General features: G+C 34.8%; 3 protein-coding genes across 4 annotated transcripts; 1 reads left to right on the forward strand and 2 right to left on the reverse strand.

Annotated features, from left to right (window-relative positions):
- On the forward strand, positions 22-5,530 carry LOC105174571 (PHD finger protein ALFIN-LIKE 1-like). The gene is made up of 6 exons (XM_011096715.2): positions 22-220; positions 1,228-1,323; positions 1,439-1,471; positions 2,336-2,558; positions 4,767-4,887; positions 5,130-5,530. The coding sequence occupies exons 1-6, from the start codon at positions 169-171 to the stop codon at positions 5,376-5,378; spliced, it is 774 nt and encodes a 257-aa protein (XP_011095017.2). The 5' UTR covers positions 22-168; the 3' UTR covers positions 5,379-5,530.
- On the reverse strand, positions 7,650-9,795 carry LOC105174572 (probable 2-oxoglutarate-dependent dioxygenase At3g111800). The gene is made up of 2 exons (XM_011096716.2): positions 8,814-9,795; positions 7,650-8,373 (listed from the first exon to the last, which is right to left on the reverse strand). Exons 1-2 carry the CDS (start codon positions 9,311-9,313, stop codon positions 7,794-7,796), a joined length of 1,080 nt encoding a protein of 359 aa, XP_011095018.1. The 5' UTR covers positions 9,314-9,795; the 3' UTR covers positions 7,650-7,793.
- Positions 14,770-22,031, reverse strand: LOC105174573 (calcium-dependent protein kinase 13). Of its 2 annotated transcripts, none has more exons than XM_020697601.1 (8): positions 21,125-22,031; positions 19,654-19,797; positions 19,190-19,342; positions 18,077-18,192; positions 17,827-17,994; positions 17,524-17,754; positions 17,310-17,448; positions 14,770-15,892 (listed from the first exon to the last, which is right to left on the reverse strand). In XM_020697601.1, exons 1-8 carry the CDS (start codon positions 21,750-21,752, stop codon positions 15,825-15,827), a joined length of 1,647 nt encoding a protein of 548 aa, XP_020553260.1. In that variant the 5' UTR covers positions 21,753-22,031; the 3' UTR covers positions 14,770-15,824. The 2 variants fall into 2 exon arrangements, with proteins under 2 accessions (XP_020553260.1, XP_011095019.1); XM_011096717.2 differs by lacking the exon at positions 14,770-15,892 and adding an exon at positions 16,240-16,818 and having other exon boundaries at positions 21,125-22,030.

Consider the following 24,808-nt stretch of genomic DNA (forward strand, 5'->3'; position numbering starts at 1 on the left):
GCATGCATTTGGACAGTGATTGAACCTTTGACAAATCTAACATTCGTCTTACTCCTTGAATAGTTTTAAGCTGCTAAAAAGCCTCAGTTAGAAATTAAGGGTGGTTGTTTCAGACAGTTGGGGTTGACGTTGTCATGAAGAACAGAAGAACAGTGAGAAGGAACAAGAATGGGACAGAATCGAAGGTTGACAAAAAGAAAGTGGGTTATAAGTTGTGCAGGTAACAGAAAAACAAAAAAAGATCACCTACTTTATGATGTTTTAATGAAAAGCAGCCTGTCCCTCAATTCTTGGTAGTTGATAATGACAAGGGTTGGTTGTAGATTTTAAGAAATGGTAGCTATATAGAAAAAAATGATAAAAGTTACAGGAATTTAAGGTGAATGAAAGTCTCATCTGTAATATTTACTCTATGTTTGACAGAATGAGTGAAGGTTTAAAAGCTGTTTTCGATTTAATTTTAACTCTTTTCTGTTAATGTTTCTTGAATAAATGAGGCTGGGTTGGGGTAGTTGATTTTCAGACATGCGCGCACCATCTTAGATGCTAAGCTCTTTAGTATGGTTAGACAGGCTACCCCAAAGTTTCAACCCACTCAAATTTGAGTCTAATCTATCAGCCCTTATGAGACCTCCATTGATCTAATTACTATAATAAATGGAATTTTTTTTTTTAATTTTTCTTTTTTGATTTTTGTCAAACCCACGACATTGGTGCCACCTCACTACGCAGATTTAAACTTAATATTTCCCGTAATAAATCTTGAACCCAAATAACGAAGATACAAATGGAATTTCATTTGATTATAAAAAATTCGAGTGGTGATGGATTTGGAGATAATGTAAGTAAATATTTCAAATAATGAAGCCCTCATTTTTATTACACAAAATTAACGCCTAAGATAAGAGAAAGAGGAGCTAACCATACAATTCCAATCCTATCCTGGACGATAAATTGAAAAAAGGAAATAGCGACGTGGAAGTAGCAATATTGGGAGCCTAATAAATTAGCAATTCTCTCTCAGAGGATTTTAAAAACGGCGCCGTTTGCCTCTGCCCTTTTTCTCCTCCTGTCTCTGTTTTTTGATTCTCAAGTTACATGCACACTCAACTCCCTTCTCATCATCCTTTCTCTCTGCAATTCCATTCATATAATTCTTTCAAATTTCTTCATGTGTATTTGTTACTTCTTCCTCAATAAAATTTAGATCCCTTTATTTATACACAGCAATGGCATCAGTTTCCTCGGGTCCTCGAACTGTCGAGGAGATCTTCAAAGATTACAGCGCTCGCCGTGCTGGAATCGTTCGTGCTTTAACTTATGGTACTTTCCGCTGCAAAATTAGTATCATGAAAGAATTAGCATGTGCATTTTTCTTTCTAAACATAGAGTTGAGTTTAATTGATTTTCATTTTTGTTTTTTTTAATTTTTTTTCAGATGTGGATGAATTTTATGGACTCTGTGATCCAGGTAATATGCTTTTAGTTCAGATTTAGTTTAATTTACTTTGTAAGTATGAATTCGGGTTATTTTTTTTTTATGTGCATCAGAGCTTAGGCCTTTTTGACTTTCTTTCTGATTTTGTAATTAATAAATAGGAATTTCGATATTCCTGTTTGTATTTTAAATTAAGATTAAAGTTTTCGTTAGTTTCAAGGTTGATTACCGATTCGTTTTAGTTAAATCGATTTTTTTTAAAAAAAAAAGTTTGTCAATTTGATTTACCTCTTCGAAGCGGTTAACTACAAAATGGTGTTTGTTTTGATTTTGACAATTTTTTAATCAGACTTCAAGTGTGTATGCCAATCATTTCACTAATTTAGATTTTGGTGACCATGAAGGTCTATCTAGCTACTTTTTTGGTTAACGAAAAAAGACAGAATGAAGAAAATTTGACTTCTAATTAGTTACAAGTGAATGTTCTGTTTTTCTCTGACAGATCCTTGATATGTTTTCTTGTTTTAGGAACATTTGGCTTTCAATGAGTTATTCTCTACTTTGAGCCACTCTTGTCATGATTATTTTCCTGTTTAATCAGCATGAAGTACTACGGTTGATGGAGTTAGTTTCTTGTTGGATCATGAACATGTGCAACTTTGATCTGTTGATTTCTTCCATTTTCCTCTTTCCTTGTAAAACTAACCAATATACAAGATCCTCTCTTTCTCATTGATCAAGAACATCTTTGCAGTGGGAAAACACCTAAACTAAGCATGGAACTATGCTACTTCACACCCCTTTCTCCCATGCTTATATGCTATTCAAGAGTGTTAACTTCCTAGTTATTCATTTCTTGAGTTGTTCATGGTTTGTTTTTGAATTTACTTATTGTAGAGAAGGAAAATTTGTGTTTGTATGGACACCCAAATGAGACTTGGGAAGTAAATCTTCCAGCTGAGGAAGTTCCACCTGAACTTCCAGAGCCAGCACTTGGGATCAATTTTGCTAGAGATGGAATGAACCGAAGAGATTGGCTTTCACTAATTGCAGTGCACAGTGATTGCTGGTTGCTCTCTGTGGCTTTCTACCTTGGAGCCAAGCTAAACCGCAATGAAAGGTATATATCATACTTCTAAACTCTTCAAAACCATAGGTTACAGTTTCTTGATGGATCAAATGATGCTTGTTTCCTGTTCTCATGTCCTTGGGGGTTGTGTGGAATAGGTACTGCAGTAGAAATTATTACAGTTATTCTGAAGGCTGATATCATTCCTGGCTGTATAATGGTCTTCTATGATGGGACAAGTGGCACAGCTATTAACTGTTCTCTGCTTGACCTTTAGTTCTTTATCAATTGAACAGAGAATAGAAATATCCACAATTAATTATATCATAAAAATGCATAGGTTCCGGGTTTCATCCTCTGTCAAATTCACATGATAAGAATTTGCAAGCTCTCTGTGAACAGATGAAATATGAGTTCAATAAACTGAAGAATATGAAAAAAAAAATTCTTCTGTTGACTCTTTGGTTGTGTTTTGTCTTGTTACTTCACTGGAGTTATTAAACTCAAAATTCAAATGTTTAGTCTGTATTTTGGTAGCATAACACTAGTGAATTTTGGTTCTGGTACTTTAAAACCCTGAATCAAGCTACATTATTGGTTTGGTTGCTCGGGGGAAACTTGAATACTGGTTAATCAATCTGATGTATGGATCTGACGCTTACTGGTACCATATGCTTCTTTGAGTTGTCTGGTTCATTCTTTCAGTTACCGGTAGGCTTGTCATGAAAGTTCGCTTGGAATGACAGTTTCCTTCACAAATTTTGTATCCTAGTTCCTGCAAAGCACATTTTATTTCTAGGCTCTACTCCGTTTACACCCAGAATAAGTTCTCTGGACAATCAGCTAATTAATTTTCAGGACCTGAAACTATCATTCTCTAATGTGTATGCTCTATGAAGTCTAAAACAATAGAAACTGCATGCCCAACCTCAAAACCACCCTTGTATTTTCTGTAAAAAATTATGAGATAATCTCTAACAGCATTAGAAGACAATCAGACATAAAGTTCGTCATTCTATTTTTCCGTCACTGTGAAGTTGACTGGTTCCTGACAATGTGGAAATGCGAAAATGCATGTGCATCATGTGTGTAACTATAAGATGTCCAACTAGTCCAACAAGGAATTCTTTGCTTGTGGCAAGTTTATAACTTGAGATTTATGAACCATTTTGCTAAATGCTTACCATACTGTCCGTTGCTTTCATTCAACAGGGAGTAGTTTGGACTATCCTTGACTGCACAGACTTTTCCCCTTTCTAGTGTAAATGTCTCTGTTGTTTTCAATCAACGGAGAAACTGTTGTTCCCACTAAATTTTGGTCTGGACAGGCAGATGTCATATTTTGCTTCATGATAGTTGCTTGCTTCTGGCTGGCAGAAGGTTATCCTATGTGGAAACCAAGCAGTGAATGGAACTTTGGTATAAATCTTGTTTATATTCAGATTTAAATGATCAATGCTGGTTTTGTTGTCTTTGTTGCCCCTGTTTCCTTTTAACTCTATCTGCTGTGTGAAAGGGTGGAAATTGTTTGATTTAATGATGGATATATAATATGATGTCTGGAAAGGACCATGCATGATTTGGGCCTTAATTCGTGTTTCGGCAAATTTTGCTAGTGCCGTAGTACGTTCTCAAGAATCCTCGATCTGAGGCTTTCTGATATAAATACGGTCCTTTAATTGAACCAGAAAATGCCAATAGTCATTAGAGAAAAAGCTTCCCTCTAATTGCAAACATCAAATGCTCAAATTAATCAGACATTTTGGGGTTGTTCTCTGCTTTTGTCTTTATTCAAACAGAACAGATACGTACTGGTACATCTGTGTGGCAAATCCCTCTATGTCAGGTTCAGTTTCTATAGCACACAAAGATTAAAGAATTAAGGTTTCAATCTAGGAGTGCTTTTCACCCCTTTCCTCGGATAATGTTTCCTCGAGATTTGGAACAATCGATCTTTTCAGCTTGTTTGGACCAATCCAGTCAAATATTAAGCATTGGATCGGAGTAGGTTACGACTTAAGTGAGGCATTTGAAGAAGTCGTATATTTCTGGAATCTTATCAGATAGATTGTTTGACTATACTCTTTCTGCTAGTTTTTGCTTTCATTTAGTCTTGATAACACCTGATTGGAGGTGGATTGCAGGAATTGCTGTCATCAAATTCTGCTATAGCTCTTATTTTTCTGTGGAGAAGTGTATACTTGGGTGGAGCAACTATAACATGTGGTTTAATATGAGGGATTGTCACTTTACTTGCAGGAAGCGCCTGTTCAGCTTGATCAATGATCTGCCAACAGTCTTTGAAGTTGTGACAGAAAGGAAGCCTGTAAAAGACAAGCCCAATGCTGATAGTGGAAGCAGATCTCGTGGCAGCACAAAGGTAGGGCTGGCTCAAATTTGACTTCTTATCACTGTTGAATCCTTCCGCTTGACTTTTAATGTGCATTCCTTGCTTACTCAGTGTAGTGTTGGGCGGAGAAGATATGTCATATAGTACTCATTTCACCCAAAATCTTTAGCCATTTGATTGAACTGTAAAACATGAATATGGCTGAAAGGGGTATTTCTCCAGGAGCTAGTTTGCTTCCTTTATGCTGTCTTAATATTGTCTTTTAATTGCAGAGATCAAGCGATGGTCAGGTAAAAAACAATCCAAAGCTGGCAGATGAAAGTTACGAAGAAGATGAAGACGAACATAGTGAAACTCTATGTGGGAGCTGCGGTGGAAATTACAATGCAGACGAGTTCTGGATCGGTTGTGACATCTGCGAGAGGTGGTTCCATGGGAAATGCGTGAAGATTACTCCTGCTAAAGCTGAAAACATCAAGCAATATAAATGCCCTTCTTGCATGAAACGGGGCAGGCAGTAGTGGTTATTAGATGAACCAAGAATGAAAACTGTTTGTACGGTGGCTGACAGACAAAGTAGTGTAGCGAATATTACCTTTGAACTCTCTGTAGTGGATATGTATGTTGTGTCAATAACAGTTTTCTTATCAAGGATTCAAGTCTTTCTTCTACATGCTTTTATTCACATGTTATAGCTATATTACTATTTCCTAAACAGGTTCGAGTTTTTTATTATTTGAGATGCTGTCATGTTATATTATAATCATGTTTGCTTCATGTACATCATTCTAAGTAGTGGGTTTTGCTTCAATCTCTCTCTCTCCTATTCTTACTCAAAAGTCTTTGCTCTCTATTCCAAATCTACAGAAACACAATCATCATCTGTCTACATAGTTCATTTTACGTACGTTCAATCTACATTGTTTTAGATTAAAAAGTTAAAAAGTAGTTCAAATAATCTCAGGCTGTATTTAGATTAATGAATGTGAAGTCGGGGAATCAAATTATTTGAATAATTTTATATTATAAATAATTTTGAAATTATTTCTTTAAATTATTCCAAACACAAAATCATAGAAAAATGTGGAGCATATGAATTGTGTAGCAGTAGGAGCTTATAGTCAATAAAGTTGTTAGTGCAGCTTTTTCCAATGGTGAAAATGCGCACGTTCCCATAAACACTCACTCACCTTTCGTGTCTGAGTGGAATATAAGGTACAAAAATTCCGTGCAAAGCACGGACCCAATTAGAGCATTTACCATTTAACATTTACCACCACCAAGCTGTATTCATTTGTGTAAATACTGTATTATTATATTCCAATAAAAAATAAACGTGCTACTTTATTAACACTTTCACTTTCAGTTTGGTGTGAACCAATACATACCTCATCTATATATACTGCTAATTGCACACAATTAGTTGACTAATTAATCCAGAAAAATAATACTTAATTGATGTGAAAACTATTATTCATGCTCATAGGAAATTACTTTTAAAAAAATGTATAAAATACAGGATTATATCTAAACAAAAAACACATATAATATAAATATATGACGATTAGATTAGTAGTGATGAGCTCATATGTATAATGTGAGACTCAGCACATCACAGAGGGAAAATGCGAAGTCCATGACTGCGACTTCGCTAAAGTCCTAAAAACGTGCGATTTTAAGGTGACTAAGAGAAGTTAAAAGGGAGGTCGAGGATCAGAACTTTCGTATTCACTAATTGTTAACCTTTTTACAACACGACAAAACCAATGTTATCCACATTTTCCTTTTGCCCATTAATTTATCAAACTAGTCCAAAAGTTCCCTTGCAACAATTAAAGACTCTTTCTCTCTCTAGACCTCTCTCTCTCTCTCTCTATATATATATATATAATAATTATATCGTCGTCCTTCAAGATTTCGTATAATTAAGCATAAATTTTATGTGCTTGAAAAATTATATCTAGTAGTCATGACGTTTATTCCTTCTAACAAATAGATTCATTCGTTCGTCAAAATTCCTCAAATTTTTTAATATTAAAAAAAATAAATAAAAATTTATATTTACTCAATTGGCTTATTACTAATTTATAACCATATCAAAAAAATTTTTTTTGAACAAACTATTCTTATATTTTTCACTCACTAATGCATATGAAGGGGTATATATTCAGAGTAATATGGTTAGAATTTTTTTTTAAATGAAGATAAATTAGTAATAAGCCAATCGAAGTAGAAATGGATTTTCATTCAATGTTATTACTAAATCAGTGAATTCGATAGATTTTGACTAACGAAAAAATCTATTTATTAGATAAAAAACAAAACGTATAGGTATCAGATGTAATTTTTTAAATTATTGAGAGTTTATATATAATTACACAAAATCTCAAGAGAGTAGTGTATAATTATTCCTGCATATTATATACACATGTACATATAGAAAGTTGGACATGTATTTTGTTGGTGTGAATTGATTAAGTGTGTTGAAGGGTACGTAGTAGAGCAATGTTGAAACTAGTGTTTAATCTGAATCTGAGTGGTTAGACATGCATATGAATATGATGATATACATAATTATGCCACAAAAGCATTTTGGACCACATTAATTGTATATATCCAAATATATATATATATATATATATATGGTTACTGCAAATATTTAGATTATTACTTACAAAATTATCAATTGTTATTTTATTATAAATATATATAATTTTCATAAACTTGATAAGAATTATGAAATTGGAGTAAGAAACAAGAAATTAAACTAACATGCATAGAGCATTAATTAATTAACCCATGATGAGTAGTAGTCATGATATATATGTGTAGTACAATCCAAATTACATAAAATGCGGAAATTAATTAACAAACAACACTACAATTCATGGAACAATACTACCTAAAATTATTATTTAAATATAATATTAATTAAGTTATTGAAGTGATTTAAGTGAATGGACTTGGGACTTGCCACGAGGGCCCCTTGTCCTCATGTACAGCCTATACTCGTCGTAAACGGTGGGCGGGTAGAGCGGTGGGCGGTCCTCCGTCACCAGCTCATCCGCCGGCTTTATCAGCATATCACCCCTTGGATTGTAGAACAATGCGATTGACACTCTCTCTTTCTCTGAATTCACAATCACCCTATGCTCCACACTCTTGTAATTCCCATTGCTTAACACCTCAAGTTGATCTCCTATATTGACGATAAACGCATTGGGGACTGGGTCGACGGTGATCCACTTCTCGCCCCGCCGGACTTGGAGACCCGATACGTTCTCGTCGGGGAAGAGAAGGGTCATCCCACCCGGGTCGGAATGAGGAGAAAGGCCGAGTGTGAGGTCCGGTTGAGGGCATTTTGGGTAATAGTTAACCCTCATGCATGCCCCAAACTCCTCTCCTCCAAATGCTTCTTGAAGATACTCTTCTTCCAGCCCAAGATTGCTCGACAGAATCTTCATCAATCTTCCACCAAGTTCAACCACTTCTCTACAGTACTCTCCCACCATTTCCCTGCAACAATTCAAATCATTATTTATATTACTATATGCCTTTGATATATAGATTGGATTCTCTGTTTCGAGTTCCATCTTATCTTTTACTTCATTTAATATACACACCCAATATGTGTATATAGATAATTATATTATTTAGGAAAAGTGTATATATTATAGAAAAAATTATGAAACTATTATTTATAGAATATATATATCCATGTTTCCACCAAAGTAAAGATATATAATTATTGAATCGATTCTTTGTAGATAATTAAATATTAAATTTATATATATATATATATATGACATGAAGCCTCAATCGTGATACTCTGGGATAACATATTTTTTCTTTAATGAATATTGATATTTTGTTGAAATAGAAAAAAAAAGTTGAATAACTTATTGAACACGTGCGACAAATATAAAGGGTAGTCAAAAAGAAAAGGGCGAGCATACCTGCATGAAAGAGGAAGTGCAGGCCACTTATTCTGGTCTCTGAGTGCGAGAGGAAGGTAATTCAGGAAAAAGTAGTCACTCCAATCCAGTGATATTCCCTTCTCCACACCCAGGCGGCTGCCGTACCCCTCATACGTGCTCGGCGAATTCGCGTACTTCTGCTTCTCCTCTAGCTGCAGCTTAAAAAACTCGCGCCACGCCTCCCTGGCCCGCCCCATCACCTCCTGTCTCACCCCGTGGTTCACCACCTGGAAGAACCCCCACTCGCGGCATGCCCCGCTGATCATCCCGGCCGTCTTCTTCCGGACTGAGGCGTCGTCCGAGTACAACCCCTTCATGTCGATGACTGGAATGTTAACTTCGCCGGAGAGGGAGTCGCAAAAGCTCGGCCTGTCTGAGAGTTTCTTCACGTAGCGTTCGGGGATTACCCGAATCCCGCTGTCGGAGAGGTGTTGGACCCTGACAACGGGTTCGGGCCAGCTCTGCAAGCAGCTCATCATCTTAATTTGTGAATACACACACGAACTCACACTTCACAGCAGCTATATATATCTATAGGAAGATCGCGATGGATATATATATATATATATATATAGGTGGAGAAAGTGAATTAAAAGCGGGTTTTTGAGGGTGCTTTAGGAGAGGTTAGGATAAAGAGTGTAGGTTATGGTTGAGGGAAAATGTGAAAAAGAAAGCAAAGTGGAGAAGGTGAATTTCATGGGATGAGTTTTGGTAGTACGTAGGAGATTTGTGTGTAAGATGATGTAATTTACAAGGTTTATGTGACTATAAACGTGATCAAGGGAGATGGATCAATGGATCATGTGTACTCACTTGCTGCCTGATATTGGTTTTTATGGGCACGATTACGAGAAGAAGAAGACAAGGTGGAGGTAGTGTGTGAAAAATGCAGGAGTAGTGGTGATCACTAAAGGGTGAGGAGAGACAGATATATATAGATAGATAGTCGAAAATTTAATTCCATCAAACTAAGTTATATGTCAATGGAATAGATAGAGAGATAATAAGGGGAATTGGAGCTAATTTCCGGCGCCGTGAACAACTTGAATTCGTATTTTATCTTGTTGTCTGGGCCACACTGCATCTGAAATTGGAATATATATATATATATATATATATATATATATTATTTTTACATGCACTAATTAGCATAATTAATGTAATTGGTTTGTTGGCATCATATTCTTGGCCAAAACTGGTTTCCCATTAATTATATATAAAGAGGAGTATCATTATCATGATAATGAAGGTATATATATGTATATATGATATATATTAGTTCACACGCCGTTATTAATTATCAGTTACACTGCAGACTAAGTTAATTAATTAGGATTTTTAGGCATATAATTAATATCCACATTGAGTTGTCCATTAATTAATTGTGATCCAGACTGATGTTTATTTATGGAGTTTTGGAAAATTAATTTTCAGTTTTTAAAAATACTTTTGAGGGGTTTAAAATGCTAATTTCTTTTTCTTCCTGAAATTGCTAAAAAGAATTACATTTAAGCCTAAACTAGAAATACTTAATTTAAAGCTGCTTTTGATCTTTTATAAATAAATTCAACTTTTTTTTTTTTGAACTATTTTACCCTTTTAAATTTATTTTTAAAATTACATATCTAAAATTAATATCATTAGAGTTTTTAAATAATTTGAATAAGTTAACACTAATAATTAAATTTAATTGCACTTTGACATATTTAATATTTTACATTTTTGTATTTTAATTGCTATATAATCTGATATTTTTCATTTAAAAATATAAATTAAGTTTTTATAATTAATTAATAAAAAATATCTTTTTTGGCAATTAATTAATTATTTAAGTTTTTTTTTATTGTATATGAATCAATAATTACATTAGTCAGTGTATTTTTGTATTAGTATTTCAAATGTTAAAAAACCCTCCCTAATTAGTTTTAAAAAACACTTTTTTATTATTTAAAAAAATTACAAATATCATCCTAATTTTAATGTCATTCTAACAATGAACCAATTCCATTAGATTTTTATCATTTATTGTAATAAACTGCTTAAAATGTCATTTTGAATTATGTGTTATAATTTTATATATTTTTATAAACTAGTATTCTCAATGAATTATTTACTTTACCTACCCTCATTTTCTTGCTATATTTTTTTTAAAAAAAATAAAAAGTAAACTCTTACCCGTTTAATTTCTATCTAATTATTTTTTTATTTTAAATAAAGTACTTTTAATTTTTAAAATAAGAAATATTCATAATTATGAATTTTCAGGAAATGCTAAAGTTTATCAGATTACATAAGTAAAACTACTGTTTGGCCGACATCAAAGTTATGTCACATGCGACACATCCCAAAAACCTAAACAAGCACGTGGCGATTATTACCTCAGCAGATTTGGTCATTTCGTCGACTACTTCCAGAAGATATCTAGACTAGTATTACTACTACTTCATTTTACATTCAGTCTTCCTACTCAAAAGCTAATATATATGGTGTGACTTTATATTTTTAGATGGAATTTAAATATAATTTAATTTCAAATAATGCATATTATTTAAACTAAACAGAGTAGTTTGGACATAGACACAATTTAAAATCCAGGCGTGATGAATTGCTAAAATTTAGTCAAAGTACGTGCCAAGTGGAAGCATCATCACACCAATGTGTTCAAACTTTTAGACCACCACTTCAACCAACTATTCATACATACCTATATATGATGGTATATAGGGTTTGGTGGAGACCATTATTCGTAACATGATATATATATATATATAGAATTCATCATACAAAGGAGCATGAAAATCAGATGTTCTTATTTCATATTCCATATTGATTCTCTATTGTCACTATTCCAAACGTAGACCATCCAACACAATCACATGCCCAATTTTGCACCCTTCAACTCCACTTCCTGCCTGCAACATGCTTATCAATTTCTTCACATCTAATTAATCAAATGCTCACATCTCAACTGCATGATCTTGTGATATTACATACATCCCCCCCCTAAATCTTTTGATATGTAAAACCATCTGCAATTCAATAATTACTGTACCAATTAACCATACACATTTTGATACAAGAGAAATATATAAACTGATCATCCCAACAAGTAAAGAAGAGGTATCTCCCTTAAAGGAAAGTCTGTAGTGAAATTTGTCAAATTAGCATAATGCGATAAATTAACAGAAATAGGTGAAGGATGAAATTGTACTTCACATTCACTTACCCTAAATGATGTAACTTTGATAGAATAAATAGCCTTCCCATTTTCTCATTTGGGGAGAGTGAATCACTTGTATCAAACTCTAGTGTAAAATCACATTGAATCACGTTCTGTAATACAAATTCAGTTGATCTTGACATGACATTCTTATTCTCCTTGAGATCAACTTCCAAACATACTGTAACTTAAGTTTCGGAGAATTTTAATTTTCCTGATTGATTACGAACAGCGGGAGTAGGTGGTGGATAGGTAAATGTGAAAGAGTGATAAGAAGAAAGAACACGTTGGGAACGAGAACAGGGTGGAGTGGCTATAGTCGTCCCGCCAAGATGAAACTGTCTGTGCTAGTTTTGGTGAGACGGGCAATTTCAAGTTAGCTTTCGCACTCCCACACCACCCCCCCTAATGTCTACTATAACGTGCTCTCAACACTTACTCAAATCACAAATCTCGGACTAGTCAGATGAGATTGGGCAGGATATGTCACGTGGTAGGGACAATAGTTTTACTGATATTTACAGACCCCACGTCTCAAACATGCATCACGAGAGCATAGAAATGGCATGCCCGAGATGAATAATAGCACAGTTAAGATGTCTAAATACTAACAAGGACCAATATTGTCCAATGTCTAGGGAAAAACAATAAAACAACATACACAAAATGCTTTAGGACATCATGGTATAACAGGTGTATATGCTGGTAATGGATATTTGTGTGATAATTGAAGGGGAATGGCGAAGCATATCCATCCATCCTGCAAAAGGACTATCATCAAGTAGCTATATATGTGTGTGTCGGGGGCCGGCCGCGCATGTGCACAATTGAATCCATGTTCTACAAACAACAACTCCGGCAATTCTTGATTGCAGCTTTCAGCCTGATCTTCAGCTTTTACCCATTTTCTCCTCTCAATTTCACTTGTTACTTTCTGCCCTTTGCAGCTCCGGAGAAACATGCTTTTGGGCTTACATGTACAACATATCCTATTTTTTTCTCTCTGTTTTCTTTCCCCAATCTTATAGAGTTGTAGGAGAAAATCGGTTTTTTGGTCCCGTATATTAAGGATTTTTTCAATTTGGTTTCATCTACTATGATTTTTTCATATTACAATTCATAATTAGATTTTTTTGTTTTTTAATTTTAATCTTTACGTGTATTTTTCGTCTAATAATTAAAAAAAAAAAGCACCTAAGACTACTAATGCACGTGAACTAAAATTTATAAAATTTTTCACTTATAAAATAGTGGGTGAAAAAATCACAACAGATGAACCTACGACCGGACTATATAAACGTGGGTCTATTATTTGTTGGGATGGGCAAAGATAATGTTCAAAAAACGGCTTCTTAGAGGGGATATTGATTTTAATTTACTTTTGTTCTGGCGCTTTTACTAAAAACGTTGAGAAAGGTAGATGATTATTGGACAGGTGGTTATTAATAGCAACAAGGACGAGGATAAAGCTTTCTCAATTCCATTCAATTAGTTCTGTTCAAGTACCACGAATTTCTTGTTTTTCTCTCATATGCTCTAATATTATATACGGCACCGTGTGGAAAGTCTTTTGAACTCTATGCTAATTGGCTGTCACTGCCGTTAGTCACAACCCCTACTCTACACTCTCAAAATTACAGAGAGCAAATTGCTTTAACACCTCTTTGACGCTAGATTTAATTATATAAATATTTTTATTATTTATAAATTATAATTGTAAATAAATTCATATTAAATGATAAAAATTATCATGAGCACTTCCTGAAATACATTACACTAATACCTTTAAAGAGGTTTATCTGTAATTTTACTAAAGACAACAATGTATTCTTATATTTGAGCCTAAATTATATAACCAACATTCTTAAAATTTCCTTGTTTATTTCTTTCAAAGGTACATAGTTCAAGAGGATGTGAAGACAACTTAGCGTTCTCAAACAAATGTTTGTTTGGTGAATAACTTTTTTGCTAAAATGAAAGTAAGTTTGTATATATTGCCTAACTGCCGACTTTTCATGATAATCTAGAGCCAGTGGGTTCGATTGCCGACTTCTTAATGATGAGAAAAGATGTATATTTATTATATATGCACATTGTTTAAATGTGTTCTCTGTCTTTGCCCATTTTCTGATGCTTTACTATGTAGATTGACCAGAAATTGATAACGACGCATGACTGCAAATTTCTATAAGAAACATCAAAATATTTTCTGATAAAGGGGTCCACTTGTTTGAGCTCTTTATTTTCTAAAAATAAAAATACATTTTCTTATTAATTATCACGTACTAATATAAAGAGAATTTCATAAAAACGAACTATTTTTATGCCGAGATTTCTGTTATTATCAACTTTGTGAATCGGGATAGAATTGTTCAGAGTGATGGGGTAGACGCAAAAGAGTCAGATGATTTTTTGTCTGTATTTTCTACCAGATGAGATCATATAAAGAAATATGGTTCCGAGATCTTCTATCCTTGAAACATAAGAGAACAAAGATTGAGCGGTTAGAATCTGAAACAAACGCAGAGTAATTGATTTATCTGACAACCTGGCATATATGTGTATACCAAAATAGCCTTCTTATACTCTTCAGGGCAAAAAGAAACAAAGGAACATGGCTGAATTGATTTCGACAATACAATTTCTAGTCTATCCATCCCCAACTATGATTCATTCCATATCCTTATCTCATTATAATCCAATAAAAACAACCCAGGGAAATCTCAAAATCCTGCTTTCAAATACAGATTTCACTCGTGTCATATCATAAGCCGCACATGATATCCCACTCCAATAATAGTTGAAAATGCAGCGTTTAAATAAATGGGCACCTACCATTAATTTCATAATTTTAATGCAAATATGATTCCACCACACTAAAATAATGGTAGAAAAAACGTGGAAAACTAACAGATGATGCATAGAACCATGCAATTCTATTACTTGTTAAGATTCGACATAGTCCTGGTAATTGTTAACTACGTAACCCGTACAGTAATGGTAGCAGATGGTTAATGGCCCACAAAGAGCCGCACGCAGATTGAAAAAAGTAAGAAAAATATTATCAGATTGATGGGACACTAACTTTTGTCACGATTATAAGATATGTGGATGCATGCATATCAGATGCCTGCAGAAAAAAACACAGCACACAATAACTCAATCTACAACCAAAGGGGCGTGTTGCCTTTCCTGATTTCCTGAAACGAAAAATCCAGGCAATCACATAATAAACACAGGAGAACACAATGATGACAGATGATAACGAATGCAAAACAAATCAAATTACATCCTGTGATGCTTCTTCCTTACACGATAACTACTAGCCGAAAACTTTGGCCAGAGGAGTTCGTCAAAATGATTTAAATACATACCAATGCAAAAGAATAAAAGTGGTCAGCAAAAACCGAAAGAACAATTGCACCCGCACAAAAAGGAAAGACTGCAATAATGCAGAAGATTAAGAAAATAATATACATCCTCCAGTTGGTTTCTCTATTAAATTGGCTTTTATCAGGTCCATCATCGAGATATATACATTAAAAGGATGAAAACAATAATAGCACAAATGCTATGGCTGATTATCACAAGACCAACCGGCAACCGCTAGGTATCTTCTCTCAAAACAAGGAGGAAAAAATGAAGGAGCAAATTAAAGCGGAGGAAAGTCAAATAATCAATTAAGAGATAAAGCTTGCTCCAGGAATTTGCAAATTGACTTTTCTAATGTTACAGTCCAGGGTGATGGACAAGAGCAATCAGTCCTTACCCTAGGAGAGAACAGGGGGAACAAGCAGCTTTAGATATTTTCTTTCTACTTCGTTTTCCATTAGTAGTCCTGTTTCACATGCAAGGAAGAGTCCCATAAATATTGAAGTTCAGTAAATATAGTACAGCGGTCCAGGCTTCACCTTTTAAACAAGTGAAATCCATGTCTCGTCAAAAAACAAGGACAGGATTTCCTACCAGTAAGATAGTCACTTTTACACCAGCTTACCTCAGCAAAATTTTGGTAGACAAACGGTAAAATGTATCAAAGTTACATTCCCAAGTGCAACAGGCAAGAGTGAAAAAACACTCCAGGTGGCAGGCCACCCTAGAACAACACAAATGCAATTGGGTAGTAGAAGGAAGAAATCATAACAAGGTTACAGTTGCAATAAACGAGAGAGATGACTAACTAAGCTAGAACTAAGGGGTGATAGCATATAGCAACTCCAGCGAGACAGGGTCAACTGGGCAATCAAAAGTAGTGGTGAAGGCATAGAACAGAAAAGTTGATACAACATATAATAATGATGGTTAGGATTTTTTGAGTGGTGGAAGGAAGCTCATCAAGGTGATCACACTATACTTTTGAGAGTTGCATTTTTACCCTCGGAGCAGTATAAAAATTGTAAATAACAATAGGAACAGTCAACAAAAATAGAAGAGATCCATCATAAAGCATGAGAAATAGAAATAAATCCACAGGGAAGGCAGTTCTCAGTATGACACCATTAATTTGCAAGTGTGTGGCAGGACATTCGGATAGACCGATATCGAAAGAGAACATCAAGTATGAAAGTCCCAAATGCAAGCCTAGCAGATATTGTTTAGATGATAATAGTTATCCGTTCCTTTACATATTTGGTGACCACAAGTGAGAGGGAGTAGAAGATAACGATTCTGGTAGGTAATGAGGAAAAGAACAAGATCAAGAAGATTTCAAATTTAGAGGCCCCATCTGTCTCTTTGATCCAAGTGGTATCAAGAGTTATATAGCTGTAAAGTCAAGCAAAACTTAAAAATATCAGAATTCTTCTATCACGGAACGTAATTAAGATAAACATGTGTTCACAAATTTCTAGTTACATACAAGCATATAGCAATGCCCTAATCTAGGAAGTGGACAAACAAAGGAAAGAAAAATCATTTTGCACAAACTGGAATGCACACTCGAGAGCTAGTTCTTTTGACACTGATATTTACTACATTACCAAATATCTCATTCATCAACAGGCAATTGAAATATTGAGAGAAATGAGAGAATAGGACTAAACACAATATATTCGTGGACTACAAGGCTTTGTGCTTTGCTAAATCATCACCTTCAAGATGCTACCAAATGTACCTGCCTCATCCATAATCATGGAACCTCGTTTCATAAAGGCAGGCCGCAGTAATGATAATGAGGGTAAGTTCAATACCGATGAGCAACAACTTGGCAACGCATACGAATGAGAGAACCAGCCTAATCGTGTATGTTTACTCACCCAAGTTAATAGAACCATCCTTCATCAATTTTATGCTCAGACTATTGAATCTCCCTCTTGAGTAATGTCGAGAAGCCTTTCTCCAATCTGTTCCAGTTTTCATCATCGCAACAAATTCATCATAGCTGATGCGTCCGTCCTGCATTCACGGTGAAATGCAGTGACAATATATTCATATGCTACATTACATCAATACCAAAGGTTTTATTTTCACCTTGTCCGTGTCAACCTCCTGGAAAATGTCATTTGCGACATCCGTGCTATCATCGGCCCCATCTTCCATCAAGGCATCTCGGAGATCATCGGCCTCAATGTAACCATTTCCGTCTTTATCAAAATAAGAGAACGCCTTGTGAAGATGTTCATCATTAGCTATCCTCTGCAAATGGAGTGAAATTGCAAGAAACTCTCCATAGTCCAATGTACCCTTACGGTTGCTTTCCACCTGTTAGAAAGAAATGAAAAGCGTAAGAATATGATTATAAAGATGATGACAACAGATTCCTTTAATACTCACAGCATCAATGAGCATCTCTACTTCAGACTCGGGAAGTTGCGAATTGAACTTTTGCAACCCAGCCTTTAGTTCTTCAGTTGAAACAGTACCATCATTATCAGTGTCTATCCTAGCAAACATCTCTTTGATACCTTCAACTTCTTCATTAGATAGGAAATCAGCAATGACCTAATCAAGCAGAAGTACAAAACTTTGTCAGTATAGAATGTGATTGCAGAAAAGATTCACAAAGGTATAATCATCAACCAACCCTAAGAGCCTTCCGCTTGAACCTGTTCATCAACGAGAACTGCTTCAGTCTTGACTTGACAACATCTCCAAGTGGAACATTCGGAGCCTTCTTTGCATTTTGGAGCCAAGGATGTTCTGCGAATATAAAACATTCATTTGACAAAGCAGCCAATGTCCAACACATACATAGAACATTTACCTTAAACCTAGAAAAAATTTGCATCAACAGATTCACCAGAGGAAATAATTGATTCAGAATCCACAAAATTTTCATGATCAACGAGGCAATTTCTAGAAATACATACTTTTCATTTCATATTTCCCTTTTCTTTCTCTATCTAAAAATAAAAAGCTCACGGGTCATAACACTTATTCACAAACCATTAAACCTCATGTCAAACTGAAAGCTCCGACAAATTATTAATGCATAAAGATCATCTGGCATTTTGAAATATAATGCACAAGACAAGAATACCCAATGGTAATTGATGATATCAAGCAATCAAAGAAGTTAAAGAAAATTATTTAAAATTCCATAGAGTATTTAAATTTAAAAATATTAGATTACAAATTATCAAAAAAGAAATCCAGAAACAAAATGAAATGGCAAATCCTCATGCATACCATGTGTACATTCATAAAATATGATCATCTTCGTCGGTTCAGAATCAAATACTAACCAGTTTGTGCATGTTTCAGGTCATAGCATATGTACCAATTACAACAGTGTAGATGGTGATTTCATATAGGATATCAATCAGAATAATAGAAACACAATCACTCAACCAAATAATTTCTTAAACAATATGGCCTCCATATTTAGCTATGAATTGCCACGGGCAATAAATTAATGCAACTTCATGTGCACAATGATGAATAACCTAAGAGTAAAATTGGCATAACAAACAGAAGATCTAACAGAGTCTTAAGTATGAGAATGTATCCCAGACTAACCTAAGGTACTAAATCGGGCATGATGATAAAACACCAGAAGACTACCTTACCTTTGGAAAAGCATAAGGTAGAAGTGAATAACAATTTATTGATTCGGAAGGAAACATGTGACACTGATAAGTGCGCATTTCAAGAATTCATCAGAAGGGATAACCAACTGGACATAAAGCCAACATACCAAGGACTTGTTTTGCTGTCAGCCGAAGCTTAGCATCTGGTTCCAGCATCTGTCTTACAAGGCTCTTAGCACTCTCCGAGATACTTGGCCATGGTTCGCGTTCAAAATCTATCTTCCCGCGTATGATGGCCTGGGCAACACCTTGCTCAGATTCTGCGTAAGAATTTGTCTAAATGTCACATCATTTTGGATATTTCATGTTCTATGGATGCAAGAGCCACTCAAGACAACAAAACGAGCCAGAGAAAAGCATAAATGGTAATATAAACTAATTGGGATTCATCATCAAATGCCAGAACATGTGATCTCCCCTGAAACCGAAAGCATTATGGGATAGCATTTTACAAGTACTCTATACAACTCATAGTTAGAGAAAACAGTGACTGAGATATATGCATTTGTGTGTTTGTGTGTGTGGATGGGTTGGGTGAGAGAGAGAGAGAGATAATAACAAGGGAATTTACCAGCCCAAAATGGAGGAACTCCACACAACAAGATATAGAGAATCACCCCTGCACTCCAGATATCTATTTCTGGCCCGTAGTTTCGCTTGAGAACCTCTGGAGCCATATAGTAAGGGCTTCCCACGATTTCAGAAAACCGCTCACCTAGAACCCAAGAATTAATGCAATTGTAAAAGTAATAGCATGTATTATTACCAATGGTGATACAAGAGCATTTTCGTATTACATGTAACCGAGCATATCTAGACATTCCTTCCTCAGAATTTTTCAGAAAACGCATTGGTTTACACCATGAATTAAATACAAAGTTTTGGAAAAGAATGCAAAAACTATAATTAAAGATTTTCAGGGTAGGATGAGAAATGGATGCTTAAAGGGAGTGGTTATATCACATGCATACCATTAGGGATGCTTGGACCAAGCTTAGCATGACATGATTTTCAGGAATATGAAGAAGTTACCGTAATTTCTTTGAAAATAGACTAAATTTGCTTTCCTGTTGCTGTCTCAAATACAATAAAGCGAACAAAAGAACCAAGTCTCTGTCTAATTTCTATATTATTATCATATTTCTTTTGATTGATCAAGCTCAGCTTAGTATCAATTCTTAATGTCAAACTGCTTCGAGTAAAAGCCTACTTCAGAAATGTGAATAAAACACTTAACTTGCTCAGTCTGTCAGTTCAGTACTACTCTCCACTTTGATCGCATGCTACAATAGGTTTATATGAAAACATGAAGGGAAATAGCCAATACCAGAGAATTCTTTTCAAATCACTACTAGAGAAAATAATATCGGTTTTACTAACAGAAGAAAACGAACAAACTTCTTCCACTCATACCTGGCAAAATGAGTATTCAAGTAACTGACATTTTGACAATAGTTCAAGGTAGTAAGAGAACTCAATTAGAAATAGAAAGTAAGACGTCAATTTACTTTTCATCCTACAAGGTCACAGTTACGCACCCTAATTTGCAGACTGAAATTCAATGAGATCAATACAGAGGTGACACAAAAGCAATTCTCACTCCTTAGAAGGAACAGAAGCTATTTCTATGTAATTACTTATGGAACAAAACAGCACCACACAGACTAGTCTCCTATACACCAACAATATCAAATCACATTATCCAATATTCCGTTTCAACTTAATCATATTATTTCAATGACCAAAATCTCTCATAACCTTTTCATTAAGTTTGTTAGATTCCAAAACAATCTACCATAACGGAGTCTTTTATTTAACACATTCACAGAAACTAAGACAGATTAACTGTGCGGGCAAACACTATAATGTAGATATTTCCATATCCACGTCTGTGAGCATATAATTGTGTAGATACCACTTTATCCATGGACAGCCAAACAATTGATTAAAGAAGTAACTCAATTAACTATCTAATGATCTTACAACCTAAGACATCAATCCACCAAACAAAATCCAGAAACAACGAACATTACTTGACTAACCTGGCTTGAAGAAAATGGACAAACCAAAATCAATTGCTTTAAGTGGTGAATTTTCCTTCTTGTTTGCAAACAAAAAATTCTCCGGTTTCAAATCCCTGTGGATCACCCCATGCTTGTGGCACAGCTGCACGACTTCAACAATAGTCCTTGTCACGGCGGCTGCCGCACGCTCTGTGTAATGGCCACGCGCGACAATCCTATCAAACAGCTCCCCGCCCTCACACAATTCCATCACCAAATGCACGGCATTCTCGTCCTCGCACGCCTCCTTTAAGCTCACGATGCTCGAATTCTTCGGCAAATGCTTCATTATAGCTACCTCCCTCCGGACATCCTCCACATCAACAGCAGTCCTCAGCTTCCGCTTCGATATCGACTTGCAAGCCAACAGCTCTCTCGTTTCCCGCTCAATGCACAAGTAAGTAACGCCAAACTCCCCTCTGCCCAGTTCACGGTCAACTAAGTACTTCTCCTCAATGTTTTCCTTCTTAACGTCTGTCAAAACAGTTACTGCTTTCTTCACGTTGCCGGATAATTTGTCTTTCCGGCCGTGATCATGACCGGAGAAGTTGGACGACTTGACGTCTTCTCTGGCAACCGCAGCCGGAGATCTGCAGCAGTTCCCCATTCAAATCAGGACTTCACTAGAGATTTCTCAATCGAGCAAAACCCTAGCCGCAAGTGTGCTTGCAACTATGCCTTCGCATGATTGGACTTCGCAACCCTAAATCTCGAGAGACTAAAGCTGAGCTCTGGGACGATAATGCGTGCAACTTTACACGGAACGAGTGAACATATGAGTGATGGAGTGTGTGCACTGCGTGTAACTCTGCAAATAGAAGTGGGTACGCTAACGGTTCAGATACTTTTTTTTGTAGAGAGAGAAATCATTTTGAATACTTTACTTTTTGGATTAAAAATATTCGTAACGAATATTTGTTCAGTGTGAATATAATATTTTTTTTTTCTTCTGTTTTTTTGTAAATATATTCTGTCGGTTAAACGAACGGGACGGGAGTTGGAAACAGTGAGTTGGCGAGCGGCTGCCTTTTTCCACTGCTGCTCGCTTGCATAATTCCGTTCCCTCCACTTGGCCATAAATCGCCAAAACTCCTCTCTTTTTTTATATATATAAACAGAATTAGTTGAGAGATTTAAATCTTCCACCATAATATTATTAAAATATCATAATATATTAATATTTTTAAATTAATCAATAAATTTAAAAACTAACATACTACTAATAGAAGTACACTAAAAAAATTAATGGCTTTAAAAATTAATTTATTGGGAGTAAAGGTAATTGTTGTGTTTCTTTAGAAGCTCCTTCAAATCTTAGATAAGATTGTCATCTCCATCATTAAGCTCACAAATTGAAGGTTTAGAATGATAAAGACTATATGCAAAGCTGAAACAAGTAATCATTGTTACAATTGTTTATTGTATTTATGGTCAAGGGAGTCAAAACAAAATAAGAATGCATCAATTTCATAACTTTTGGAGCCAAGAATTTAAAAATAAATACTTCCTTTTTCATCTTAATTTATTTTTCTTATTTTTTAACATTTCATAAAGTTAGACTTACAAAAATGATAAGGAAAAGATATAGTAAATTAGGAAAAAGATCAAAATGACCTCAAGAAAATAAAAAAATGCCTAGACACTCTAAAAATTTGCGTATTTCTTTATCGAGTCTGGTCATACCCGACTCTTTTGACTCGACGATCCACTTGGATAGTCATTGATTCGGGGTACTCATCCGACGGTTGTCCTATTGACACGTGGTCCATATGGATTCAGACGCATAATGCCTATGAATCCATGAAGGATTCATTTGCCAGGTATGCATTAATTATTACTAAATCTTACTCTGTAGAAGAGATGGCATAGTGAAATCCCTTATAATCTCGAACTCTAAATTGATTTAAATTTTGGAAGATTTTTTTACCAGACAGCAACCTTAGCTAGCCTAACAATTTGTGAGTGCAAATCAACAATCATTAGTCCAACTCAAAATACTTATCAGACCTGTATTCCAGATCGTTATGAAGTCACTACTCAATCAACCTTAAAATTAACTCTCGAATACAAAGGATCTCTATCCGAATCAATTATTTTTTAAGATTATCCTTAAATTAATACATGATGTCACATTACTAACTTTCAACAATTAATTCGTGTCTAAAAGTTGGTGAAGCCGTTTGTGTCGGAGGAACAGAAAGTCACATAAATTAACATTTAGAATTGGTGTGAGTTTTGGTCCAAGACAGTCAAACCCCATTTCTTGTTGTGTCAGAAGAACAACACATATATGATTAAACAAAATGAAAATGAGTATAGTGTAATGATGAGATTTTGGCTTGGTATGGCGATGGAGGTGGGAGTTGGATAATAGCACCAAATACATCTGTATTCAGTCACAAGGAATCAGCAAACCAAAAAGCTTAAAGGAGGGGCATTTATGCTAAAAACCTTAAAAGAAGGTATTTGCGGGAATTAAGAACAAAAGATGCCATGTGTTGTCTCTTTTATTTGCAACCCAATTGATATGTAGGGATCACGTTGTCTCACTTGTTTCTTTTCTATACCACTAATAATAACATTCAATATAGACAAGTAGCAGATCGCTTTCTCCTATGTTTGTTCTGCAGTCTAAAAAACCATAATGCGTGTTTGCTTTTTGTGATCGAGAACGAAAGAAAACGGGTTAATGCAGATTGCGCTTTTTGTGGTGTTGGTAAAAGATTGAGCAACACTTATGATCTCTCTGCTTACTCATCGTACTTTGGATTCATGCTCGTCATTCCGTTGACTGGGTTATCATCATGTATTGTTCTTGGAAATCCAATTCTTGGGTGTTTGGTTTTCATTTTTCATTTTCAATTTTACACTGGTTATAACAATTTTCAAAGCTTATTTCTCTAATCCAATTAAATTTAAAATGTTCATTTTCAATCAATATTTACAGCCTAAATCTATTAAAAATCTACTTTTCAAACTATTCTTCTAGCTAGACCTCGTAATTCCATACAATGAAAAATATTTATAATTATGATAAATATTAAAAAAGCTCGTTGTAATTCATCCTTAAACCAAATTCAAACAAGTTCTCATCTCTCACAATTATAAACCTAGATTTGAAATATATAATTCTAACATATTTTATTTCTCATATAAAAGTTAATAAAGTATTTTTATTCTATTAAAAATGCTGAAACTGAAACTAAAAATGAAAATAAAACTCTTTTTTCTTTCTTTGGGTCACACAGCTCCAGCGAGAGGAATTTGTATTAATATGCGGGTTTGGGTTTTCTCAGAAGGATCCAAATTCAATCTAATTTGCCGTGTCATAGGCCCAACACCCCAATTTCAAAAAGTTAAGCCTAATAACTGAGTATTGGGTCTACGAGTTATCCCTAGCCCAAGAATGACATTTCCTTATTGACTCCAACTGTCCTGCCCCATAGCATCACTTGACTCGTCCTCGTCACTTTGGTTTCACTCGCACTAATTTTTTTGTGTTGATAATATTTCTAAAATAGTTTTATTTTATATTATTTATTTATTTATTTATTTTAAATACGATATGTTGGTTTATATATTATTATTATTATTATCATTATTATTTATAATGTATTTTAAAGCATAAATAATTATCTATACTAATATAAAAAGGAAATGGGC

Source organism: Sesamum indicum, linkage group LG11 (genome assembly GCF_000512975.1).
Source record: "Sesamum indicum cultivar Zhongzhi No. 13 linkage group LG11, S_indicum_v1.0, whole genome shotgun sequence".
NCBI lineage: Eukaryota > Viridiplantae > Streptophyta > Magnoliopsida > Lamiales > Pedaliaceae > Sesamum > Sesamum indicum.